This window comes from Mauremys mutica, chromosome 12, assembly GCF_020497125.1.
Source record: "Mauremys mutica isolate MM-2020 ecotype Southern chromosome 12, ASM2049712v1, whole genome shotgun sequence".
NCBI classification, from domain to species: domain Eukaryota; kingdom Metazoa; phylum Chordata; order Testudines; family Geoemydidae; genus Mauremys; species Mauremys mutica.
The window spans coordinates 56,553,869-56,576,725 of record NC_059083.1 but is presented as its reverse complement, the minus strand read 5'-3'; the positions used below and the strand labels follow the sequence as shown (position 1 = coordinate 56,576,725).

The 22,857-nt window shown below is 43.9% G+C and overlaps 1 protein-coding gene across 1 annotated transcript in view; it reads left to right on the top strand.

Moving 5' to 3' along the window:
• Positions 1 to 22,857, top strand: part of GSG1L2 (GSG1 like 2) — a 63,235-nt gene that overhangs the window by 6,257 nt on the left and 34,121 nt on the right. Inside the window, exons 2-3 of the mRNA XM_044981829.1 lie at positions 6,098 to 6,145; positions 18,192 to 18,344. Of these exons, the coding sequence (XP_044837764.1) occupies positions 6,098 to 6,145; positions 18,192 to 18,344 (201 nt within the window). The remainder of the gene's footprint in view (positions 1 to 6,097; positions 6,146 to 18,191; positions 18,345 to 22,857) is intronic.

Here is a 22,857-nt window from a genome sequence, read left to right as displayed (position 1 = left end):
TTATTTCCCCCAACAGAGTTACAGTGTTGACTCATATTTAGCTTGTGGTCCACTATGACCCCCAGATCCCTTTCCACAGTACTCCTTCCTAGGCAGTCATTTCCCATTTCGTATGCGTGCAACTGATTGTTCCTTCCTAAGTGGAGTACTTTGCATTTTCTCTTATTGAATTTCATCCTATTTACTTCAGACCATTTCTCCAGATCATTTTGAATTTTAATCCTGTCATCCAAAGCATTTGCAACCTCTCACAGCTTCATAAGTTTGTGTCATTATCTAAATCATTGATGATGATACTGAACTGAATCAGACCCAGAACTGATCCCTGCAGGACCTCACTCCTTATGTCCTTCCAGCTTGACTGTGAATCACTGATAACTACACTCTGGGACTGGTTTTCCATCCAGTTACTAACCCACCTTATAGTAGCTGCACCTAGACTGTATTTTCCTACTTTCCTCCTTCCCCTCCCCCCAGTGCCTCCTGCCCACTGCTGAACAGCGGCGGGTGGGAGGTGCTGGGGAGAGAGGTGCAGCTGATTGGCGGGCCCCGCCAGTGGTGCTGAGTACCCATTCTTTTTTTCCCATGGGTGCTCCAGCCTCAGAGCATCCACAGAGTTGGCAGCCAATCTTTAGTAAACTATCTAAAGATTTATTAATAAAAAAAGAAAAGAAGAGCGTTACTAAAGGTTAAAATGAATCATATACATTACAATTGATTTCAGAGTCTCTAGATCAGGATAGTAGCAGTTATGGTAAATCTGCTAGCCTGCAATAAGTCTCTCTGGATCAATCCATCTTGTGGATGTTATCCAGGAACACAACATGTTTGAGATACCAATACATTGCAAAGATTCATAGCTTCATATACAATGACAATACAGGTATATAAACAGGATAACATTGTTCAACAGATCACAACTTTTCTGTTTTCCATTGATACCTTACAAGGCATACTTTGTATAAGGTTTATCACAACTGTGAAATCGTGTTGATACATCAGTGACCATACCTTAGTGTAAGCATGTGTGGTGCTCTGTACTCAAAGCATCACCCTGGAACCCACATCTTTCTTTTTCTACAGCATCACAAGGTGCATGGGGGATGGAGTTGGGGGTGCATGGGGGTGAAGTTGGGGGTGCCTAGAGGATGGGGGTGCATGAGGTGCACGAGGGTGAAGTTGGGATACAAAGGGGATTGAGGGATGGGAATGGGGATGAAGTTAGGGTGTATGGGGGTGAGGTTGGGAAAGACCAGTGTCAGGGTCACCAGTGTTGTCAGACACTACGGGTGTGGTGCTCTGCTCTGTTCAATGTTGATATCAATTGGCTCCGTTGTGTGTTCCCTCTGTCTGCTCCCCCAGCTCTGCGCAAATAGCTGACACAGCAGATCCCGAGAGAACCCCCCAATGACCACAGACTCTAGTAAGGTACGAAGGCACGTCGGCCAGGTTTATTGTCGAAGAGAAACACAGTCTCCAGCTCCCGGGCAAATGAAGTCCAAGGTGCTGCTAAGGTGCTGCTAGCCAGTACATATGTGCTCCCTGACAATGGACTCAGCTCAGTAAGTGGCGAGACTTTCCACTGCCCCCTAGGCTGGACAAAGACACTGCCCCAGGGATGCATTCTTATACACAGGTACAAAAAAGTTACACATCATTCCTGATGTATTGAGGTGCAACCCCTCTATGTAGCAAGGTACAACTCTTCTATGTAGTAAGGTGCCACCTCTCACCTTGTACATGTTGGTTCGAACAAAACAACTCTATCCATCATATTACCCTTTTGGCCCTGTCATTGGGATGGGTCAGCCTGTTCCTTATTATCTGTGTGGAGTGTACAAGTATGCGAATGTTCTGATATCTGGTGTCCAGTACCTTTTAGGTATATCTCTTTTTGCAGCATCAGCCCTTTCCTTGCCAGCTTCTGTGAGCAGGGCCTGCCTCTGGCTCACAGCTTAACTTTGCTTTATGTTAGCAAAGTCCTGACCATTACTTTAGTTCAGGCCTCAGGCCTCATACTGGGCCTCTGATAAGGGTTTATGTTTCAGGGCCTCATCTTACTACAGCAGCCATGATGTTGAAGATTGCGCCTTCCTCTTTTTTCAGTCAGCAATTGTCCCCTAAAATCTTTTTTGAGGACCCCAGAAGGGAGTTAGGAATTTGGCCTAAATTCTGACACACCAATTTTGGCTCATTAATTTCCAGTCCCAGACTTCTCTTGTTTACCCAACTTGATCATAACACAGTCCTTGAGTTATATCATTTAGCCTTTTTGTTTGTACTAATTCAGTCTGTCTCCCTTTGGCACCTTTTCTCATTAACATTTATTGTTATAAGTTATTGTGACACATTATAAACTTTCTCGTAGTTTTTACGGTTGAGCTCACAATTCAGATACATTTGTCGGCCCAATTATTACACCACCTCTGGGTTGTGGTACACCTCACACTCGACTGGCACCCTAGGTTTACTGAGCAACCCCAATGATTACAATGGTCTTGCTAGTGCCATATACAGAAATTGTATCACCTCCCTCTTGGTACTCAATATTCCCCTGTTTATTCATCCAAGTATTGCATTAGGCATCGTAGCCACAGCCTCACACTGGGAACTCCTCTGCATTTGTTTTCCACTATGCCATCTAAATCCTTTTCTGAGTCATTGCTGTCCTATCTTCTGGTTCATGTGTGTATGATCTTGCATTAGGCTATATCCTATGCAGTCTGAACTACTCTTTATAACTGATCTATCCTTATTATCATGTTCCATTCCACTATTTTTGAGTCACCTACAAACTTTTTTCGGAAGTGGTCTTATATTTTCTTCAATATTTTTTTACCAATAATCTAGAATAGCATTAGGGCAAGATTAGATCCCAGGAGTACCCCTCTAGAAACACCCATCATGGATGATGATTGCCAATCTACAATTACTTTTTGAGATCTATTGGTTAGCATCACAGTTATGTAGCTATCTACATGGTGGTTCTCTTTTTGAGCTCTCTGAGTGAACCTTCGAAGGTGTTCGGCATCTTCCTTCACCTGTATCGGGATGGAATCTCACGATTCTTCCACTTTTAGACCAGGTCCTAAGTGCACTACCCAATGTACCACTGCTTCTCACCCTGCAGAACTGGCTGGGTTCAGGCACCCACATTTCCTACTTTCAGGAACCTGTGACCAGTGAGAGTGACTATTTTATTTAGTAGTTGGAACAAAGCATTCGAGAAAGGGTATTTGAAAACAACAAAAATCCCACACATATACTTAGTTTTATTTAATCTTATGCTTCCCTACAAGCTAAATTAGAAAGACTTTCCTCTTCAGTTATAGGGACTGAAGAGAAATGACTCATATTCTCCTAGACAGCCCAGATCCTTCTGTGTTTCTTATTCTCAATCTGGTCCTCTTAATCTCACTCACCCTGTTCAGACTGGTAGCAATGCTCCCCCAGGAGTGTGGGCTAGAGCTGTTAAGGCTTCTCCCTCTGGGATTATCACTTAGAGACTCTTCAGTGTAAGAGGTTAGGTGACTATTAGGGTCTGTCTTCATTGCAGATCCAACTCAGACTCTTCCTTGGGTGATGCTGCTAACCCCACTCCCCTCCACATGCAAACCCTCTCCCCTGAGTTTGATGCTGCTTGACACCCAGGCTAGCTGGTCCAGAGGGGGGCTATAGGCCAGTGCCTGGGCACTGCTTTCACTTTTCAGTGTGGATACAGGCTAAACAACCCTATGGTGCCTTCCCACAATTCACCCCATGTGTCCAGAAGGACAGACAAGTTCTCCGACAATTCACTGAGAATGAATCTTAGATTGTCACACAAAGAACAGGCTCTGCCCCAGAAATCTAAGATACACACACATGGGGGAGGGAGGGGCGGGGAAGAGCACAGCATCAGTGAGGACACAGTAATTCTGGTAGACAGACCCTTAGACCATCAGAAAGGGCCTCCTCCATCTTTCTCTAGATTTAAAGTCTCTGCAACCCAGTCAGCCCCTTAGGGTAAAATACACATTCTCATAGATAGTACAGACACATCACACTAGTGGCAGATCCAGATCCAGTATTAATAATTATTAAAAAGCACCTCCACATTTGACACAGTTAGCCAGTTTTTAACTAATTTATTAGATAGTGCACTGATTTTGTATTGGGCTCAGTGTCTAATCAGAATGTCATACAGTGCTAAGTCAAATGCCTTACAAAGTATACGTATATTATGTCAATACATTTATGTTGGCCAAGCAAATTTGTCATCTCATTTAAAAAAATCAAGCTCCTCAAAACAAAACAAATAAACTAGGCATTCCTCCCCACTGTTTACTCCCGAGTTCCCATCACTATATCCGTAAAACATCTGATGAAGTGGGTTTTAGCCCACAGAAGCGTATGCCCAAATACAATCATGGACCAGGTCCTCAAGGAATCAATTCTGAAGCACTTAGGGGAGAGGAAAGTGATCAGAAACAGTGAGCATGGATTCACCAAGGGCAAGTCATACATGACTAACCTAATTGCCTTCTATGAGGAGATAACTGGGTCTGTGGATGAGAGGAAAGCAGTGGATGTGTTATTCCTTGATTTTAGCAAAGCTTTTGCTACGATCTCCCACGGTATTCTTGCCAGTAAGTTAAAGAAGTATGGGCTGGATGAATGGACTATAAGGTGGACAGAAAGCTGGCTAGATCACCAGGCTCAATGGGTAGTGATCAATGGCTCCGTGTCTAGTTGGCATCTGGTATCAAGTGGAGTGCCCCAAGGGTCGATACTGGGGCCAGTTTTGTTCAATATCTTCATTAATGATCTGGAGGATGATGTAGATTGCACCCTGAGCAAGTTTGCAGATGATGCTAAACTGGGAGGAGTGGTAGATATGCTGGCAGGTAGGAAGAGGATACAAGGGACCTAGACAAATTAGAGGATGGGGCCAAAAGAAATCTGATGAGGTTCAACAAGGACACATGCAGAGTCCTGCACTTAGGACGGAAGAATCCCATTCACAGACTAGGGACCGAATGGCTGGGCAGCAGTTCTGCAGAAAAGGACCTAGGGGTTACAGTGGACGAGAAGCTGGAGATGAGTCAACAGTGTGCCCTTGTTGCCAAGAAGGCTAATGGCATGTTGGGCTGTATAAGTACTGGCATTGCCAGCAGATCGAGGGATGTGATCATTCCCCTCTATTCAACATTGGTGAGGCCTCATCTGGAGTACTGTGCCCAGTTTTGGGCCCCACACTACAAGAAAGATGTGGCAAAATTGGAAAGAGTCCAGCGGAGGGCAACAAAAATGATTAGGGGGCTGGAGCACATGACTTATGAGGAGAGGCTGAGGGAACTGGGATTGTTTAGTCTGCAGAAGAGAAGAATGAGGAGGGATTTGATAGCTGCTTTCAACTACCTGAAAGGGGGTTCCAAAGAGGATGGAGCTAGACTGTTCTCAGTGGTACCAGAGTACAGAACAAGGAGTAATGGTCTCAACTTGCAGTGGGGGAGGTTTAGGTTGAATATTAGGAAAAAACTTTTTCAGTAGAAGGGTGGTGAAGCAATGGAATGGGTTACCTAAGGAGGTGGTGGAATCTCCTTCCTTAGAGGTTTTTAAGGTCAGGCTTGACAAAGCCCTGGCTGGGATGATTTAGTTGGGGATTGGTCCTGCTTTGAGCAGGGGGTTGGACTAGATGACCTCCTGAGGTCCCTTCCAACCCTGATATTCTATGATGCTATGATTTTTTAGTCTCTAAGGTGCCACAAGGATTCCTCGTTGTTTTTCCTGATACAGACTAACACGGCTACCACTCTGATTTGTAATTGTTTGGGAACATGGACTCTGAATGTCCTGAGTTTTATACAGTTACTATCATAAATTTAGTGTTTCGTTCACTTAGTTTCGGCTGGAAAATATAGTGCACGGTATAGTAAAACAAGTGCTCCTCTTGGGGCAGTTCTAAACTAAAACCAGCACGTATGTTTATACATGCATTCAGTTAAATGTCTTTCATGACAATTTGAATAGAGGAGGACATTTTACCTTTCTTTGCATTGTAGTCATCTAGGTCTGCATTTTATTTTTAAACTTTAAATTTGTATATGTCTTTTAGGTGAGAAATGTAGAAGTTTTATCAGTCTGACTCCACCTGCAGATCGAGGTAAATATATATTTCCAGTACTTCAGGGCTCTGTAACCTTCCTACTTTACATTTAGCATTCTAAATATTTTCGCCTTTGTGCCTTTGGAAATATCCCCTTTAATTTCTTAGGAAGGCTTTGGGGGCTTTATTTGGGTTTTCCAAACTCCAAAATGAAGCCCAAATCTGATCAAATATAAGGGTGGGAGTTTCCAAAGCATTGGACCTGATTTTAAAGGTATCTAGACATCCAGTGGGGTGAGAAAAGCTGTTTTGTTCAACTCTTGCTTAGTCTAAAAGTTTAGGATTTAGAATGCATGTTTACTTTTTATTTTCATAAGGAACTATCTCTGATCTTTAGGCCTACCACTTATAATCTCTTAAAGTCTATATTTGTGTAGTTAATAAACTTTTTAAAATGTTTTATCCTTACCCCTAAGTTTGTCTACTAACACGTCAACTCCCTTCTCATCTCAGTGGGGGACTGGTAGTGCATTAGCTGAGCAGGATGAACAGGGTACTCTGAATTCTGCTTAGTGAGGCTCAGGGAGGGGGCATAGGTGGCTCTTTTCTAACTTACTGCCTCACATTCCTGGGGTAACTTCAGGGGTGCTCTAATTTACCCTGGCTGGAACAACTCCCAAAAGGCTCTTCTATCAGCTCAGGCTCCCCACAGTGTAGTGAGCTCTGGCCATGCCTACTCAGGCTCCTGGAGGTGGGAAGAGGGTAGTGTATACTTGGCTATGCCAAACTCCCTCTACACAAGAGGAATTCCAGCTACCCTGTAAGAGCAGGATTCCTTCCCCTTTGAGCCACGGGACACAAAGGCAGAGTTCAGGTTATTTTCCAATGAACAATGGGTTATTTTATGCTTGTCCATGTATGTAGCACTTGTAGGAAATGAGACTACACAAATATCTCTTCACCTTTCATTAACTGTGGATTTCTGCATTCTAATCTAACTGCCATTTTAGGCACCAAAATCCCAGAATCAGGCCCCACGGGGATTCACAAAACCCCCACTCAGCTGATCCCAAATGCTGTAGGTGCCTAAACTCACTCAGTGCCTCCAATCTTGCAGTAAAAGCTACCTAGGTTTCTGTTTCTGTGCTCTGCGCAGTGCAAACCCATACTAGGCGTCCACACATCTAAGTTCCAGAGCAATTCACAAACTGGGGGAAAATAGGTGTTCCTCCACCTAATTCACCTGTGGGGCCCTATCCAGTGAGTGCTTAGAGCTTTGCCTATCGGATCAAGCCCCTACAGGTGAGCTTACATGGAAGAGTGGTGCAGGGTGGAAAATAACTAAAAAAAAAAAAAGGTATGGGACTAGGGGATCTGGATCCTGAGTTACCCACCTCATAAGGGAAGCACGCTAACCATTCTCTCTCTATCATGGTCTCTCTCTCTCTCTATATCATTGGCAACAGCTTCAAAGGAGAGATTGAGGGAGACCCTAGATCAGAATATCCCTCAGCCCAGGGATTAGGGCATACATCTGATAGATGGCAGATCCCTGTTCAAATTCCTTCACCCTCAAGGTGGGTCTCCCATGTCCCAGGCGAGTACCCTAACCACAGGGCTAAACATTAGCAGTGATGTCTTTCTTGCTAAGATGGTGTAGGCACCTACTGACAAGAAAGGGTTTGTAGCTGAGAATCCCAAGCAGGGCTAGGCACCTTCCTGAAGCCCAGATTTAGGCATCTATCTCTGCCCCACCCATTGCTCTGGCATCTCCCATTGTCTAGCTTATGCAAGGAGCCCCCTAGCATGCTGATTTTTATGAATTACAGTCTAAAGTGCCTGTCTCTCCCCATTCACTCTATAGGAAGCCTAGGTTCTGAACTCAGGATTTGTGAATCGCAGGGATTTTCTAGGTGTGATAAAAGTTAGGTGTGGTGATGCTCAGTATGACTGTGTCTAAGTTCCTAGGTGAATCTAGCCCCATGTGTCTGAAGTTGGGCACCAAAATTAGTGAACACTTGGCTACTTTTGACCTTAATCTTTTGTGCCTCAGTTCCACACAGATAAAGTGGGAGTATGTACTGGGGTCTACAAACCCCATATTGAGCCTAGACAGAGGGAGAGGACAACCTCTCCTGTTTACAAGCAAACAGCCTGATCCCGTTACCCTGCAGCTGCCAGAGCTGCCAATCATGGAGACAGGCACCCACAGTTGTAACCAATAAAGGAAACAAGACCTGATATCAAGGAGAGAGTTCAGAGATGGAAGGGGAGGCAGAAAGGCCTGGGATAGTAAAGGGGAGACAGCCCTGCATCAGGCTGTCTCCAAGAAAGAACCAAGAGGCTGAAGCAGACTGCAAGCCCTATCATTGAAGGCCTGCTAGCCTTAATTAGAGGTGAAAGTCTAAGTCTTGACCTGATTGAAGAGATGCTAAGGGTAGTCAGCTGGGAGAAGCTGGAGTCCCTTGAAAGTCCACACCAAGAGACCACCACAGGGTAATATCATCCCCTCTCTGAGGGGTGCTGTGAAAATACATTCCTTAATGTTTGTAAAACATGAAATGTGATCCTATGGGGATAAGTACCATAGAATGCCCATGAGAAAATTACTAACTGCATGTTCAGTGTAGGGCTTGACTGGTGTGTGGTAAATAAGGTCTGAGGCCTCTAAATAAGGAGGACAAAAGAAATACGCAGTCATTGAGTATCATCTGTGCCATGCACTGAATGACATAAATTAAATGGATAAATCTAATGCTAGTTAATGCTTTTAAAAATCTAGAAGGAAAATACAACCTCCTGTTTCAGGGCTTATAAGCCTATCTTTAACTATTAGGGATCAGGATGAAACCTTCCTAGGGAGGGGCAGATTATCCTACACCTGCCCACTGCAAGAAACCTTGCATCTTCCTTTTCAGCAGCTGGTATTAGCCAATGTCCAAGACAGAAGACTGGGCTAGAGGGATCTAGGGTCTGATCCAGTCTGGGTTAGAGAATGAATTAAGGTTGGTGGGATATGGAAACAAAATGCATAATAATAATACAAATGATTTCCTCTCCCCTTCCCTATGCTTTGAGGCAAACCCACAGCCAGACCAGGGCTGCTCACTCACCTGACATGACTCCCTACTCCCACAGAGCCTGCACTGACTCAGCTCTCAGGCATGCTGCAGCAGCCTATCCCTGAGTAGGTTCTGGCCTGGTCTACACTAGGCGTTTAAACCGGTTTTAGGAGCGTAAAACCGATTTAACGCCACACCTGTCCACACTAAGAGGCCCTTTATATCGGTATAAAGGGCTCTTTAAACCGGTTTCTGTACTCCTCCCTAACGAGAGGAGTAGCGCTAATATCGGTATTACCATATTGGATTAGGGTTAGTGTGGCCGCAGATCGACGGTATTGGCCTCCGGGCGGTATCCCACAGTGCACCACTGACCGCTCTGGACAGCAATCTGAACTCGGATGCAGTGGCCAGGTAGACAGGAAAAGCCCCGTGAACTTTTGAATATTTCCTGTTTGCCCAGCGTGGAGCTCCGATCAGCACGTGTGGTGATGCAGTTAAAAATCAAAATAAAGAAAGAGCTCCCACATGGACGATGCGGACGTGATCGCTGTAAGGGCAGGCAAATCTGTTCTATCAGCGCTCCGTTACAGAAGACGAAATTCAAAATCATTTTTAAAAAATCTCCAGACAGATGCCATAGCAGGGACTCAGCGCACTGCTGCGTGACAAGCGTAACGGAAAGCCAAAGAATCAAATGGACGCTCATGGACTGGAGGACTCAAGCTATCCCACAGTTCCTGCAGTCTCTGAAAAGCATTTGCATTCTTGGCTGAACTCCAAATGCTTCTAGGGTCAAAAACAGTGTCCGCGGTGGGTCAGGGCATAGCTAGGCAATTTACGCACCCCCCCACCCACCCCCAGAAGTGAAAGGGAAAACAATCCTCTCTTGACTCTTTTACATGTTACCCTATCTTTACTGAATGCTGCAGATAGACGCGATGGTGCAGCACTCAACACCAACATCCTTGCTCCCCCCACGCCATGGATGGCTGATGGTACAATATGACTGGTATCCGTCCTCATCATTAGCCTATTGGTACATGGGGCATGCAAAAGGACTAGTAACCATGCTGACTAGCATCGGTAAGGTCAATCAAGGGCGCCTGGTCCTAATTTTTCGTGGTAGATGGTACAGTGTGGCTGATAACCATCGTCATCATAGCAACAGGGGGCTGAGCTCCATCAGCCCCCACCCTTCATGTGTAAAGAAAAGATTCAATTGCCCCTGGACTAGCAGAGGGATGCTGGGCTCCTCTCCTCCACACTCCTTACTGTCCTGTCTGGACTATCATAGCAGCTGGAGGCTGCCTTCCACTCATATCTCACTAACAAGTCACTGTGTCTTATTCCTGCATTCTTTATTACTTTATCACACAAGTGGGGGGACAATGCTACGGTAGCCCAGGAAGGCTGGGGGAAGAACGGAATCAACAGGTGGGGTTGTTGCAGGAGCACCCCGTGTGAATAGCATACAGCTCATAATTTCTGCAGGATCTGACACAGAGCAGCTGTGCTCTCTGGTTCTATGATATAGTGGTTCTCTAGTACACTTGCCCATATTCTAGGCAGGACTGATTCTATTTTTAGATACCAAAAAGGAGGGATTGACTCAGGGAATCATTCCCAATTCTGGCTTTTGCGCCCCTGGCTGATCTCAGCCAGGGGCACTTATGACAGCAGCAAATGGTGCAGTGCAAAAGGACTGGTAGCCACGATCCTCTTATTACCAATTTATGGTATGGTAGATGGTACAATATGGCTGGTAAACCTTCTCTGCTATCATGCAAAAGCAAAAGCATGCTGCTGTGTAGCGCTGCTGAATCGCCTCTGTGAGCGGCATCTAGTACACATACGGTGACAGTCACAAAAGGCTAAACAGGCTCCATGATTGCCATGCTATGGCATCTGCCAGGGCGATCCAGGGAAAAAAGGCACGAAATGCTTGTCTGCCGTTGCTTTCCCAGCGGAAGGAGTGACTGACGACATTTACCCAGAACCACCCGCGACAATGATTTTTGCCGCATCAGGCACTGGGATCTCAACCCGGAAATTCCAAGGGGCGGGGGAGGCTGCGGGAACTATGGGATAGCTACGGAATAGCTACCCACAGTGCAATGCTCCAGAAATCGACTCTAGCCTCGGACCGTGGACGCACACCACCGATTTAATGTGTTTAGTGTGGCCGCGCACACTCGATTTTATACAATCTGTTTTGTTAAACCGGTTTATGTAAATTTGGAATAATCCCATAGTGTAGACGTACCCTCTGAGTCAGATGATCTCAGGCACAGGTATTTCACTCAGCCCAGCAGAGCTGTAAGTTAGTCTGTGCAACAGTGCTACCTGACCAGAAACCCTCCTATTGTCTCCCTAGGCTTCCAGCCTGACCCTAGCCTCACCTGAGTGGTGTTCTTGCCTATGATCTGCCCTGACCCTGATCCCCAGACCATTGCACTGATTCCAACCCAGCTTTGACTTTTGGCCTGAATGGAGTTCTGACTACGATGCTGATTTGGCTTGTCCATGGATGCTGATCACAATTCTGACCCACGGTCTGTCCCTGGGCCCCAGTTTCACTGCTGCTTTCAGCCTGGTGCTAACCCTGTGCTCAGCTTCAAACCTTGGTACCAGTTCTCACCCACTGATCCAACCACCAGGCCTGACTGCCTACAATCCAGGGCCTGACAGTTTGCACAGACTCCACTGTATTGGACCCCAGGCCTAGATGGAGCACCTGGGTGCTGCAGCCCCAGAAATGTCATCCCTACTCCACAACTTCTTGAACCAATTGCCCAGCTAAAGTCAGAGAACACTTCTCTCTAAGTGCTGGTTTGGACCCTCCAGGATCTCTTGGCCCACCCATGGTAGAAGCCCTGGAGTGTGGTTCAAAAGTTCCCTAGCCAGAGTGGTTTGATGGTGACTGCCACATGTTTTGAGGTTTTATCAACCAGTGCCACCCACATGATCAGATAAAGGTGGGACTTGTTATCAATCTACTGTCTAGAGAAGCCCTAGAGTGGGCCTCACCCATCCTGGAACAGGTCAACATGATGCTTGGCCATTTTGAGTATTTCATCCATTCCTTCTTGTTAATATTCAATGACCCCAACTAAATATGCAACATCAAAGCAGCCCTATAGTTCCTCAGCCAGTGTTAGTGACCTGTCTCCACCTATGCAGTCCACTTCTGGAACCTGACCACCGGTATGGTTTGGAATGAGGCAGCCCAAATCTATAATTTCCATTGGGGATTGAATGATGCTGTAAAGGAGGATCTGGCTCTGGTCTCTCTCTCTCCCCCTGTGCTGAATTGGTACCCTACATCAAGCTTTGCATAAGAATCAAGAACCAGCTGCTCAAGCATTGCCTGGAAAAGAAATAGGCTTCCAACCATTCCCAGCCTAGTGTCAAGGGCCCCATGCCTGTCCTTTTCCCAGGTCCAGATCTGATTTCATGCAAACTGATGGCACCAGTGGGGTTCATCACAGACCAACAGAAGGATTACTGGTGTCAAAATGGCCTTGCCTGTACTGCAGAGAAAGTGGCCGCTTCACCTCAGGGTGCTCCCACAATCCCAGGCTCGCTACAGTGCCAGAAAACCACTCGATCCAGCCCTGGTAAAGGAGTCATGGCTGGACCTAATGTAGAGAGCAAACCCCCAAATGGATCCACTCTGCAGCCTACATTTGCCCATGCACCATTGGAGCACCACCAGCCACACCAGCAGATCCCCCTCCAGCTCTGGGTCCCAGCCACACCTGAAGTAAGCTGTACCCTGCTTTCATTGATCAACTCTGGGTTGTCCAGAAACGTTATGGACTTCATCTATGCTGGAGACCGCCATTTGACCAGGCAGAAGAAGAGTGTCCTAGAGCAGGTGGAGACTATTGATGGTAGTATGCTGACTTCCGGCCAGTTTTCTAAAAAACAGCACCTCTCCAGGTCAAGATAGGAGATCACCAGGAAATTATGCAGTTTGACATTCTCCTGCTGATTATGAGCTCCTAGAATGGGTCAGTACAGCAAAGATCTTCATCAAGCTTAACTTGCATGGTGCATACAACTTGGTCTGCACCTGGGAGGGTGACGAATGGAAAACAGCTTTCTGCATCAGGTATTGCCACTATGAGTACCTGGTTATGCCCTTTGGCCTCTCCAAAACCGTGGCCACATTCCAGTATTTCATGAATAATATCTTCAAAGATATTGTAGACCAGTTCATTCTGATCTACTTAGATGACATCCTCATCTTCTTAGAAAACCAGACTCTGCGTGACCAGCATGTCCAACAAGTGCTGGAACACCCCAGGAAAAATGACCTGTATGCCAAACCAGAAAAATGCTAGTTTGACTGCACCACCATTGATTTCCTGGATTACGTCATCTTGCCTAATGAGATCACTATGTATCCACACAACCACTGTGGACTGGACCTTGCCAAAGAGCACCTGTGACATCCAATCCTTCCTGAGATTCACAAACTTCTATTGGAGGTTCATCACCCAGAGAGTGTCCCCCATTACCTAACTCTTCCATAAGAATTCTGCATTCATCTGGCGGTCAGAGGCCCAATGGGCTCTTGAACAACTAAAGAAGGCCTTCATCTCTGCACCTATATTGAAGCATCCAAACCCATCCCAGCCTTTTGTTGTCAAGACAGACACTTCCAATTATGCCATTGGGGCAGCACTGTCAGAATCACAGAGTGTCACTAAGCATTCGCCATCCATGAACATTCTTCTTCAGAAAGCTAAGTCCCACAGAACAGAGGTACAAAATCTATGGCAAAGAGCTGCTAGCCACCAGGACCACCTTTGAAGAGTGGCATCACCTCTCAGAGGGAGCATATTTCCCAATCCAGGTATTCACCGACCATAAAAACTCAGAACGCTTGTGATCCGCGAAGGCCAAATCCAATGGTCCCTGTTTATTTCTTTGTTCTTGTCTGAAGTTCATGCTGCATTATTGGTCTTGAGACAAATGGCAAACCTGATGTATTCTCCCACAAGGGGGAGGACCTTGATGGCAAGGAAGGACCATCTGAACCGTCCATTATCCTGAAGCCTCACCATTTCACTAATGTATTAGTGAACATGGACCTCTTATCCCTAATAAAATCCTCTCTACAGAGCTATCAATTTGTGAGTAAACAGATGTTGCACAATATCAAGCTCGACCCAGGCTTCTCTGTTAGAAATGGAGTACTTCCATTCAAATACTGTGTTTATGCCCCCAAAGGCCCATACCATCTTGCAACTCTCCGACAATACCACAACTCCCCTCTGGACAGCTATTTTGGACATGGAAGACCACAAAACTGATTGTGTGACATTTCTGGTGGTCTAGACTGCACACCTCTGTGAGATCATACATTGACTCATGTGAAGGTTCCCATGCTGTAGGAAGGTACCCCATACTAAGCTGCTGGGCTATTTGATCTCCCTACCTATTCCATCCCAACCCCAGGAATCAATATCAATGGATTTTGTTGTGGAGCTCCCTAACTCCAGAACCATAGCCATAGATGTAGACCTCCTACCCAAGATGTCTCACTTCGTGCTCTGCTATAAGATTCCCATGGCAGAAATGACAGTCCATGTTGTCTTTGATCATGTTTGCAAGCTGAATGGGTTATCTTCCAATATCATGTCAGACCGCAGACCGGATTTTGTCGCCCACCTTTGGAAGGAGCTCTTCCGTCTCTTAGATGTTGACCTACATCTCTCCATTACTTGTGATGCCCAAATGGATGGGTAATCAGAACAGACATGGTGGTTTCCATCAAGACAACTGAGTCCAACTCCTACCCTTTGCAGAGTTTGTCTATAACAATTCTAAAGATAAGTCTACTCAGCAAAGCCCCTTTTTCTCCAGCTACAGTTTCCACCCCGGGTTCTACCCTTCATGAACCTCAACTTCCCACATCCCTGCAGCCTCTGATCTGGTTGAACGCCTCCTTCATATCCAGGAGGAAGTAAGCTTGACACCACCAAGGCAGAGTAAAAGTGGTTTGCTGACCACCACTAATAGACCAAACCTCCCATCAGTGTTGTCTTTACACAAAACACTTGGACACCTCATGTCTCTCACACAAACTTGCCTACTGGTACCTTGGTCCCTTCCTTGTCATTTAGCAAATTAAATTGGTCACTTTCTGCCTCCAGTTCCCCCCGCCCACTCCCCCGCGAGAGTACACCCTGTGTTCCATGTCTCCCTACTGAAATAGCACACCCACAACTCCCTGTCAGGATGAACAAAAGCTCTTTCTCCTACAGTCATGGTGCAAGGTCAGGAATAATAACTGGTGAATCAGGTCCTCAGAGAAGCTCTTATACCTAATAGATTGGGAAAGTTATGGCCCAGAGGAGCACCCATGGGAGCCAGTGAGCAACATCCGTGGCCCCAACCTGATCTGTGACTTGCATCATTCCCATCCCAACAAACCAGTCCCAGGAATGCCTGGGACGCACCCTCATAGCAGGGTAAGGTGAGGCAACCCCACAACCAGACCAGGCTACTCACTCAGGTGATATAACTCACCCCTTCAACCGATCCTAAAGTGACTCAACCATGCGGCAGCCCAGAGCAGGAGCTGGGTCAGATGACCCCCAGGAACAGGTATTTCCCTGACCCCATCAGAGCTGCAAGTTAGTCTGTGCAACAGCACTACCCAGCCAGGAACTCTCCTGATGCTTCATGTGTCACAGACTCCCTCGGCTTCCAGTCTGCCTTCAATTCTGTCCCTGTTTCTGCCCCCAACCTTTCCTGAAGCTTCCTTCAGCCTTGTCTGTGCCCTACCCTGGCCCTGATCCAGCCCTGTTCCTGACCTGCTTCAGCTCTGCACCCACCTCCTGACCCCAAGACCATTGCACTGACTTCAACCCAGCTTTGACACTTGGTCTGCATCCAGACTCTGACTACAAACTTGAATCGGCTTGTCTACAAACATTGATCACAGTTCTGACCCACAGCCTCCCCTGGTTTCCATGCTGCCCTCAGCCCAGCCCTGACCCTATGTCTGGCTTGGAGCACCACAACCACCACCAGGCCTGACATTCTAGAACCCAGAGTTTCACACATGCTCTCCCTTCCAGAATTCAAACTGGGACATCACCCAGTGAATGGTAGTGTCCCCTCCAAGTTTCCACCCATAAACTCCACTGCTGTCCCTTGTGCTTTCACAACTCACACCTGCCAGTGGCAATTGAAAGTATCCAGCATCTCTGAAGATGGGTACTTCCCCTGCCCCAATGCTGTTTCAGCTTTCTTGCCCCACAGAGAGTGCTCTCAGGAAGGCAAAGAGATTAATTTCATCAGGTAACCCCTAGATCTTGTATTTATGTGAAGGGGTAAATAACACTTCCTTATTCACTTTCTCCACACCATTCATGATTTTATTGACCTCTATCATATCTGCCCTTAGTCATTTCTTTTCTAAGCTGAATGGTCCCTGTCTCTTTAATCTCTCCTTGTATCAAGTATCAAGGGGTAGCTGTGTTAGTCTGTATCCACAAAAACAACAAGGAGTCTAGTGGCACCTTAAAGACTAACAGATTTATTTGGGCATAAGCTTTCGTGGGTAAAAAGCCCACTTCTTCAGATTCTCCTTGTATGTAAGCTGTTCCTTACCCCTAGTCATTTTTGTTGTCTGCACCTTTTCCTATTCTGATATATCTCTTGGTTTATATTAGTTGCAGTTAGACCGTTTTTAATCCATTTCATGTGTGCCATGTTTATTTTATATCTTTTGAATTTTTTAATCAAAATATCCCTGTAGTAACAATTTAAATGCCTTACAGAAGCCTCTGCATATCTCATCAACACTACTACCTGTATCAGCCAAACTTGTAAACTCAACAAAAAAGGATTATTAAGTTAGTTTGACAGGATCAATTTTCCATAAACCCATGTTGATTGGCAATAATTCTATTACCCTCCTTTAATTCTTTATTAATCAAATCCTCTATCAGCTGCACCATTATTTTGCCTGGGATAGTTGTGAAACTGACAGGATCATTACCTGGATCTTCCCTTATTAAATACCAGCACCACATTAGCTTTCTTCCAGTCTTCTGGAACTTCCCCAGTACTCTGAGACTTATTGAAAGTCAGTATTAATGGTCCAGTGAGCTACTCAGCCAGCTATTTTTTAAATTCTTTGCTGCAAATTGTCTGGACCTGTACAGCTCTAGTAGCTGCTGTTTAACATCCTCTTGAGACATTAGTGGAATGGAAATAGTATTATCATGTGATATGATTACATCATCCATTTTTCCCCCTCAAATACAGAACAGAAATATTTATTCAACACATCTGTGTTTTATGCTTTATTATTTATAATTCTACCATTTACATCTATTAACCGACCAATACCATTGTTAGGATTCTTTTGGCTGTTCCTAATATATGGTAAAAATTCCTTCTTAACTTTGCTGGCTATAGATTTCAGCTTGTCTCCTTTTGCCACCCTTATCAATTTTCTACAATTCTTAGCTTCTGATTTATTTTCATCACTATCAACTTCTCCTTTCTTCCATTTGTTATATATTATTTTTAACTTTATTGTAGCTGCCTTCACTTCCCCTCCAAACCAGATCAGTTTTTTGACTTCTTGCTCCATTGTAGGATTATTGCTTTCTGGGGATCTAGTAAAGTGGTCTGAAGCAATTTCCAATTATCTGTCACATTTTTCTGATTAAATTCCTCCTCCCAGATGATTTGGTTCTAAATTTATTTTTGCTTTGTGAAAGTCCCCTTTTTAAAGCACCAAGTATATATATCACTGGTCTGGTCTGTGTTCTGCTTGCACGTTATACATGTGATCACTGGTAACTTACTTACCATTAGTTTTTAGTTCTACGATCAGTTCTTCTTTATCTGTTAAGATGAAGCCTAATGTAGAATGTCTCTTTGGTATCTAAGTACGTTTAAAGCCAGAAGTTGCCTGGGTACCCTCACAGATAGAAATGAAGAAGAAAGAAATGTACTAAATGTCTGTAATGGCTGCTAACATCAGTGCTATTGATTTGTTGTTTCAGGTGTTTTGTGGCTATCTATTGTAGCAGAGCTACTCTATATCATTTTGCTGCTAACTGGAGCCACTTTGATGTCAATAGAAGTGTGCTACTACACTACAGTCATTGATGGGTTAAAGCTCAACGCCTTTGCTGCGATATTCACTGTACTAGCAGGTACAGCTTAGGATTTATATATTGTAACTTTTCAAGATGTAACTTTGAGTTGCAATGCTAAATGCTTTTGTGGTAAAAATTTTAATTTATGGTCCAGATCCTTAAACCAAAGAGTTTTGCCTGAATGAGGACTGCAGGCTGGAGCCCTGGATTTTTTAATACTACTGTAAATGGCATAATTCATTACATCTAGAAAATGCAACACAGAGAAATCAGACTTGGTTTCAATAAATATGCCCTTCCATACTGAGATCCAGATAGCAGAGCTGGACCCAACATGGTTTTGTGGAAAATAGGTCTTGTCAGACAATATTGATATCATTTTTCAATGAGATTACAAGTTGGGTTGACAAAGATGTTTACATAATAAATTTCTGTAAGACATTTGACTTAGTGCTGATTACAAATTTAGCCCTGTACAAAATAAATGTAACACTAGTTACATGGATTAAAAACTAGGTAACTGATATATCTCCAAAGTAAATGTAAAAGGGAAATCATCCTCCTAAAGGAATGTGTCTAGGATTTTCCCAGGGATCAGTTCTTGGCCCCGTATAATCCAATCTCTTTATCAATAATTTAGAAGAAACCATAAAATCATTGCTGGTAAAGTTTGCAAATGAAACAGTAACTGGAAGACTGGTACATAATGATTCATAAATTACAAAAAAAACCCACAGTGAACCATTAGATCATCTAGTCTGACCCCTTGTATAACACAGGGCACAGGATTTAATCCAGTTACTCCTGTACTGAGCCTATTAATTTGTATTTGACTAAAATATGTTTTCCAAAAAAGCATCCAGTCATACATTGAAGACGTCAAGAGCTGGAGAACCCACCAGTTCCTTGGTATTTTGTTCAGTGGTTAATCACTCTCATTATTAAATATTTGTGCTTTATTTCTAATTTGAATTTGCTTTCATTGGTTCTTGTTATGCCTTTCACTGATGGGTTAAAGATCCCCTAGTATCTATTATTTTCTTCTCTTGAACATACGTATATGTCCTCATCAAATCACCTCTTGTTCTTCTTTTTGATAACCTAAACAGATTGAGTGCTGTCACTGGAAGGCATTTTTCCAGTCCTTGAATTATTTTTGTGAATCTTTTCTGCATCCTCTCCAAATTTTCAACATTATTTTAAAAATGTGGACATTAGAACTGGACACAGTTTTCCAGTATCTGTTCCCCCAGTGCATATACAGAGGTAAAATCACCTCTCTACTTTTTCTCACTACTACCTGTACATACATCCAAGGATCACATTAGGCCTTTTTGCCACAGCATCTCACTGTGTGCTTATGTTGAGTTGTTTGTCCACAATGACCTTTTCAGAGTCACTGCTTTCCAGGACTCTGGCATCTGCCATTGGCTAGCTTACGCAAGGGGCCCCCTAGAATGCTGTAGGTTTGGCTGCATTCTTTACTCTTATAAGAATGACCCCGCATTTAGCTGTATTAAAACACATTTTGTTTGATTGGACCCAGTTTACTAATGAGGCCAGATTGCTCCTCATGACTGACGTATTATCATCATTATTTACCACTTCGCCAATCTTTGTGTCACTGATATTTTATCAGAATTGATTTTTATATTGAATAGCATTGGGTCTCAAACTGATCCCTGTGAAACCTGCTAGAAACACTGCCATTCAGTGATGATTCCTCATTTGACGACTGCTTTTTGAGATCAGTCAGCTAGCCAGTTCTTAATCCATATAATGCATGCTTTATTGTTATTGTATAATGCTAACTATTTAACCAGAATGTTGCACAGTACTAAGTCATACACTTAGACTTCTGTAAGGTGCTTAACATCTACACAATTCTTTTTTTTTTTTTTTTTTTTTTTTTTTTTTGCGGATAGAGACTAACACGGCTGCTACTCTGAAACCTACAATTATCTTTATCAACCAAATTTGCAGTCTCACCAAACAATGAAATCAAGTGGCATCAATTATATCCTGTCCTTTATTTTCAGCTTTCCCATGATTTTGCTGAGGATTGAGATCAGGCTAACTGGCTTATACTCACCCAGATTATCTCACTTTTCCTTGGCACAACATTAGTACTCTTCCAGTCTTCTGGAATTTCCCCATTTTCAAAGATAGATTAAAAACTAACGTCAGAGAGCCAGACATCTCTTCAGACAGCTCTGTTAGGACTTCTGGGTGCAAGTTATCTGGGCTTGCTGATTTGAAAATATTTCATCCCTAGCTGATGATGTTCAACATCCTCCTTGGTTAAACTGGAAAATATTTCATCACTTTACATGATATCAGGACACTGTCCTGCTTCTTTCCAAATATGGAACGGAAATATTTACTGAACACATGTGACTTTTTTCTGCTTCACTGTTAACAATTTTACAGTCTTGATCTAGTAATGGACCTTGTTTAGTACCTGTTAGTAAATAATAATAATACCTTTAGTTCTTTCATTCTGTATATTTGATTAATTTATATATTTACTATTCTTTAGAATCTTTATCTTAAGCAAAGAGTATGGCTGAATTCTAAGGCCCAGAACACAGGTCTTGACCAATAAGTAACCCTATTTAGCAATTTATTCATGATGCTGTATTTAATAACTCTAGGGCGTCTTCATGGCTATAATACACCAGATATTCTTGTAAACCATCTCCTTATCATATATATAAAATGCTGACATAAGCATATATAGACTAGGGAAACTAATAAGAGATTATTGTTATAGCAGATGGTTTCTGTTGGGGAAATCAACATGGAAGAATGATTGTGGGGTAAGAAAGACTCACTGAGAGATATTAAATGGAAGAACTGTTAGTGCTCTCGGCTGTAAATAATCATGCCTTCACACATGAGTCAGGTAAACTGAGACTGTATAGCGGGTGTAGGCAACCTATGGCACATGCACCAAAGGTGGCACATGAGCTGATCTTCAGTGGCACTCACACTACCCGGGTCCTGGCCACCGATCTGGGGGGCTCTGCATTTTAATTTAATTTTAAATGAAGCTTCTTAAACGTTTTTAAAACCTTATTTACTTTACATACAGCAATAGTTTAGTTATATATTATAGACTTATCGAAAGAGACCTTCTATAAATGTTAAAATGTATTACTGGCATGCGAAACCTTACATTAGAGTGAATAAATGAAGACTCAGCACACCACTTCTGAAAGGTTGCCGACCCCTGCTGTATAAAAATGACATCACAACATATATTTCTCGGACAATATTCTTGGCAACTAGGTTTCCTTTGTCTGAAATGCTATACAGTAAAAGCTGTGTTATCCGGCACTTTACCAACTGGAAAGCTCTATAAACCAGCATTTCTGATCCTCATTGAAAGTCTGGTTTATAGTCCTGTTGGCGCAGGACTGGCAAGCTCCCTACTTGGCTCCATGTGGCTCCCTGGAAGCATGTCCCTACTGCTCCTAGGTGTAGGAACAGCCATAAGGGGTTCAGAGTGCGGGAGGGAGTGCATGGCTAGGTGGCTCTGCCCCCACCCCACCCTGAGTGCTGCCTCTGCAGCTCCCATTGGCCGGGAACTGCAGGGGGTGGCTCCTGCAGGTTCCCGGCCAATGGGAGCTGTGGAGCCAGAGCTCTTGGCAGAAGCAGCATGCAGAGCTGCCTAGCTAGGCCTCCACCTAAGAACAGCAGGGACACGTTGCCACTTGTTGCTAGCTTCTCCTAATGTCAAATTACTTATCAACAAACATTCCTAACAATCTTAGTCATAATAAGCTTCTGTGTCAAAGGTGCCCCAAACACAAGGTTCCCATCCACTTATTTTCTTTTGGTCTTAAATTGTTGATTCTTTTTCTCCCTTCCTGATTAGCAGAGACTGCAAGTCTGGAAATGTATTTGAACATGCCTCCAGAAGCTCTGCTTGTTCAAATTAACCCTTAACTAGGTGGTGGTCTATTTTATTAATTCATGGTGGCTGAATGCTGGTTCCAATTAGCTTAATCAAAATCTAGGGCGCACACACACCCCTCAATTCCAGGGCAACAAGCTAATAGAAAATGCCAAGAAAAGGAGTGTGGTTTAAGCCCCACCTCTCAAAGGAACTTAATCACATATCTCTGGGATGGTGGAAGGTTTCTGTCTTTCGTTAGGGTTTGGAGCTGTAAACCCTCTCCTGGCATCAGGCACACCTAAAATATTTCTCTTGCAAAAACACTAGAAGAAAGAGGCAGCAGTAACCTCGCGGCTACCAGGTATTCTTGCATAGGTCTTTCTTAGTCTTTCTTGTTGAAGCTGTTACACTATATATTAAATATCCATTGGCCCAGAGACAGTGTAAGAATTACTCTATAGTTAGGCTTGGGAGAATTCAGTTTTTATTTATTTATGGTAATTTTAATGGATAATATCAATGCTATTTTAAAGTATTTTTTCAATTTTTTGTCAATATACATTTTAACAGTTGCACAAAATTGTAGGGGGTCAGATAATCGGGGGTAGGGTTAGACTAATTATTTAATGACAGTAGATGCTGAGATTCAAAAAGTTAAAACTTTATAAT